Source organism: Petaurus breviceps, unplaced genomic scaffold, assembly GCF_028583685.1.
Source record: "Petaurus breviceps papuanus isolate PSGF00001 unplaced genomic scaffold, PetGlider_PUasm1.0 90779, whole genome shotgun sequence".
Classification (NCBI taxonomy): Eukaryota; Metazoa; Chordata; class Mammalia; order Diprotodontia; family Petauridae; genus Petaurus; species Petaurus breviceps.
In genome coordinates, this window is record NW_027187344.1 from 8,947,115 (window position 1) to 8,952,239 (window position 5,125).

General features: G+C 44.6%; 1 protein-coding gene across 1 annotated transcript; it reads left to right on the plus strand.

Moving 5' to 3' along the window:
- The first annotated feature begins 942 nt into the window (after nt 1-942).
- Nucleotides 943-4,792, plus strand: TOR1B (torsin family 1 member B). Its single transcript, XM_069069361.1, is given in 4 exon segments — nt 943-1,044; nt 1,046-1,358; nt 2,438-2,703; nt 4,585-4,792. Coding segments are annotated over 4 exon segments (846 nt in total). The 5' UTR covers nt 943-957; the 3' UTR covers nt 4,765-4,792.
- The last annotated feature ends 333 nt before the right edge of the window (nt 4,793-5,125 follow it).

Below are 5,125 nucleotides of genomic sequence, written 5' to 3' on the forward strand. Positions count from 1 at the left end.
CTGGACAAAGGAGGGCTAGGGGAGTAACTGAGATTTGGGCTGAGCTATAATGAAAGGCTTATGGCCTCAGGCAAATGCCTCCTGTGGGAAGATTCAAGCAGAGCTCAACCGGGTTTAAAGTCAACCCTAGTGTACTTCAGAACTGGAAGCTACCAGTGATATAGCTCAATATTGTTTTGCTGTTTTTTGCAGAAAAGGAAAAGATAGCACTAGCAACAATGGCCTTGCCACTGCTCAGACTTCTTCAAACATTAGCATTGGTCTAACCATAAGAAGTATACAAAAGTAAAGTGAACAACCTGGGGATGTATTAGCTTCTCCTGAACTGAAAGTCTTCAAGCAAAGGTCAAATGACCATTACTTGGGTATTTTTGTATTTCTGTCTGGTGCAGTCTTAGACTGGGCCATATGTAAGGTACCTTTCAACTCGGACTCTGTGATCACTAAGTCTGGATCTCAATTTTCTTGAGTCAGAGTACTTGACATACACTTCGACTTCCTCAATTCACCTTCATAGCCGGTGGTGAGGGACTCAGTAGCACGTTTTACACAGGAGGAAAGTCAAGGACTTTGCCACGTAGTAAGTTCTGAGACGGATTTCGGATCCCTGTCCTCTAGATTTCTGGTCACGGGTTTTTTTCTGGTCACAGGTTTAGGGCCAGAATCAGACGCTAGGGAGATGATCGCCCCACCTCCTCATTCTACAGATGAGGAAACTGAGGCCCAAAGAAGTGCAGGGACTCGTCCCAGGACCCAAGGAGGAAGGAGATGAGTTGGAACTGGACTCGATCCAAGAGTCTTACAACGCAAAGTTCCGCCCACTCTCTTAAGCCCGCGCTGGTCCCAGAAAAGCGATTGTTCGTCTCCCGGACACGTGACGTTGGGCCGTAGGTAGGTTTGGTTGACTCGCCAAGCATCCGGAAGCCGTGCTACTTCCAGTCCCACAATTCCTCCAAGATGACCGTGGCCTGCCCCTCACAAAAATGGCGGAAGGCAGGCGAGAATTTCGGCTCCTCCCCCGCTTCAAACAAAAATGGCATCGCATGGGGAGGGTCCCGCGCGCCTTTCGGAACCAGCGGAAGTGACGCGCGGGGCAGAAGCCCGGCTCATGGAGCCCGGGCAGTAAGGTGTGCTGTGTGCGGTAGCGATGGGACCGCGCCACCGGCCGGCTTTGCCGCCGTCGCCGCTGCCTCTGCTGCTGCTGCTGCTCATGACGCCATGGGCCGAGCCGTTCGAGCCCATCACCGTGGGCATCGCCATCGGGGCCGCTTCAGCCCTCACCGGCTACCTCTCCTACCCGAACTTCTACTGCCGCTTCGTGGAGTGCTGCCGCGAGGAGCAGCCGCTCAACGCCTCCGGTAGCGGGCTGCGGCCGAGCTGGGGGTCGGGGCGGCGCAGCCTTGCTCGGCGGGCCTGGGGAGGGCGGCGTGCGCGTGCGGGGAGATCCCCGACCGCCAGGACGCAGCCTCGGGGGGACGGGGGCTGCTTCCGGGCAGAATCTTTGGATTTCAGGGTGTGATGGATCGTGCTACAGATGGGAGAACGGGTGGGGATCTCGGCCCCCAGCGAGGGTCATTGGGACTGGGGAGGGCAGGGGAGCGACCCTGTGGGTGGTCCGAACGCCAAAGCAGGGGGATAGCACTAGGACACATCAAGTAAAGGAAGAGTTGATGAGAAATGCAACTCTTAAAACCAGAATTACATTAGGAATGTCTTAGTTTGGGGAGGGACAGGGAAGCGTGCCAATTGGAGCTAAGTAAAAGAAAGTGGGACGTGAACGCCTTGATTGCAGTATTTATTGTCTGCACCGATTCCACAGTTTGGGGCTCTTATCGCAACTTTACCCTTGACATTGCTTGACATTACCCTAACAGATGAGAACTCAGATAAGAACTTAAATTCTGGATGTCAAAAGAAGCTGAAATGGTAGCATTTGTGAGTGATAATTATTATCTGTGCTCTCTCTCCCCCTAGCCGCCTCTGTCGATGCTAGGCTTGGTAAGCGTTTGGAATAAGAAAGAACCCTTTTGGAATCTGGTCCAAAGGGAACATTTGCACTTGGTTTCTTTGCACGGGTGTAGTTGGAGCAGAGCAGTCCTTTGCAGAGTATTTTTCGAGAAAAACTGGGAAGAAAGTTGTGATAGGTTTGTGTGCTTTGTCTTAGGATGAAGCTGGCCAACAGGAATGTAGATTTGTGCAAAACACTTCTCAGAAAGTGGAGATACGATCTAAGATTGAGTGATTCTGAATGTTTACAAAGTGACTTTATTTTGCTTGCACAGTTGGGCTTTATCTATGGGGCTTATTAGAAACCCTTCTAAGTCATTTACTTTTGATCACCTTGGCCTAGAATCCCAAGTAAAAACTGAGCTCCTTGTCATCATCCTGATCTGTTTTTAATGTGTGTCTCTCTCTTTTTTTTCTGGGGCTCATTCAGCACTGAAATTAGATTTAGAAGAGAAACTGTTTGGACAGCACCTGGCTAGAGAGGTGATTCTTAAAGCATTGACTGGCTTCAGTAACAACAAGAATCCAAAGAAACCACTGACTCTCTCTTTACATGGCTGGGCTGGCACAGGCAAGAACTTTGTCAGTCAGATTGTGGCTGAAAATCTTCACCCAAAAGGACTCAAGAGTAACTTCGTCCACCTGTTTGTTTCTACGCTGCACTTTCCGCATGAGCAGCAGATAAAACTGTATCAGGCAAGAGAACTGACTCCTTTCAGATCCCTATGCACTAAACCCAGTGTTGGCAGACTGCTAACTCATGCTTCTTCATTGCAGTACTCCTTATCTCCTTTGAGATCTGCATTTCCTAGCCTGTATAGTGAAACACTTTGCTAAAATAACTTTTTGTCCCTAGTCACTTTGTGTTGCTTTCTTTTTTATTTATGAAATTAACTTGGGAACTTTTTTCCATTTTATTTTTTTGAAATTGTCCATTAGGTTAAACTTTAAATTGTGTTTTTATTCTGTTATTAACAGAATTAATAACTTCCCATAGTTCTTGCTTATAAGAAATAGAAACTTAACCGAACGAGGAAGTACAGTTCCAAAGTACCACAACAATCTTTAAGAAATAGAAACCAAAACAGAAGAATCTGGAAAAGAAAACTGCTCTTCTTCCAAGTCTTTTCCTAATATTGGTAGGTTAGCAAAAATAGATGACTGTGCCTTTTTAATATAACCTCCTGGGGGGAAAAAGATCTTTAGAAACATTACTGCCTTTCATTTAGGAGCATGAGGGTAGGACTTTTAAATTTACCTCTTACTTAATAGCATCAAAGTAAGCAAATGTTAACTTAGCCATTTCGTGAAGTATTTTCTCCTTAAGCCTGTGAATCTTTAAAAAATTTCCTTTGTGGGGCCGCTAGGTGGCTCAGTGAGTAAGAGCACCGGCTCCAGTCTTGGGATGACCTGGGGATCAAATCTGGGCTCAGATACTTAGCACCACACCCAGAAATAACTGGCTGTGTTACCTTGAACAAGTTACTTAACCCCAATTGCTTTAAAAAAAAAAATTTCCTTTATGACTTTGGTCAAGTTATTTTAATTCTCTGGGCTTCAGTTTCCCCATTTCTAAAATAAAAAGATTAGACTAGGTGACCCAAGGTACTCCAGCTCTAACTTATAGGGTCCTTTGTTGGAGTTATACCTATTTGTTCATGTTGACTTTTTGCTTACTGGGAGTTTTTCTTCCTAGACAATATCTAAAAATTGTGAGTTAGAACCTAGAATTGATCTATCACTAAATCACTAGATTTAGTGGTAAAACACTATCCTAAATCACTAGTGGTGAATTTTTTTTTGGTCTTTTTTCTGCTTCATGAGTTAAAAACTGGTCTCAGACACTTCCTGGCTGTGTGATTCTGGGCAAGTCACTTAACCCTGTTTGCCTCAGTTTCTTCATATGTAAAATGAACTAGGCAAGGAAATAACAAACCACTCCAGTATCTTTGCCAAGAAAACCCCAAATAGGGTCACAAAGAGTCAGACATGAATGAAAAACAACTGAATAACAAATTTTCCCTTCTTATATTTCCCATCTAGACTTTTTTTTTTTTTGCTTTTTGTTTTGTTTTGGAAGGCAGTTGGGGTTAATTGACTTGCAACCTATCTGAATCTCAGTTTCCACAACTATTATAGTAGAAATGGGAAGAATAATGCTTATATTACTTACCTCAGAGTGTCAGATGTCATAATTCATAGGAAGTACTTTGTAAACCTTTTGAGCACGCAGGCATCCTCTGAAGAACCCAGTATGCAGGGCTTGAGCCAGGAATGCATTCAGACCCATTGCTTATTAACTTGTCTTCAGTGAGTCACTTAACTAACTTCTCTGAACCACAATTTCTCATCTGTAATATGAGATAATACCACCTTTAGTATTTGCCTCCTATAGTTGTGAGGTCCAATGAGGCAATCTATTGAAACACTTTGCAAACCTTAGAGCATCATAGAAACAAGAGCTCTTAATGGGAAGAGTACTCTTCCTTCTCAGTCACTGCCTTCAGCCCATTCCCACTCCCTCTGTCCTTCACCTCCCAATCAAGGTTTCAGATGACCTTTCTTCTCTTGGTACAGGAGCAGCTACAAAAGTGGATTCGGGGCAATGTGAGTGCATGTGCAAGATCTGTTTTCATATTTGATGAAATGGATAAATTGCACCGTGGCCTCATTGATGCCATCAAGCCATTTCTAGACTACTATGAGCAAGTTGATGGAATCTCTTACAGGAAAGCCATGTTTATTTTCCTCAGGTAAGGATGTGGTGGAGAGATTTGCCTTGTTATCCTTTTGATGGGTAGTGTGGTACTCAGATGGAAGGGAGGCTTCTGAACTTTTTCCTTTATTCCATAAATGCTGAAACTGTAGTGGACAAATGAAATGGACATAACAGCAATCCCACTTGAAATTTAATAGGAGTATTTAGTTACCAGCTGGTGACTGCCTCCCCAATAGGGAAGACAGCCTTGAGTCTTCTGTAAGATGCCTTTTTATAGACCTAAGTATTGCTGACAAACAGAGTATGTTTCTAAGGGGGTACAGTGCCATTAGTATTGTTCCTATTGAAGCGAAGCCTTAGTATTGTTCTTAGTGAAGCCAAGTGAAGCCATGATCCCTT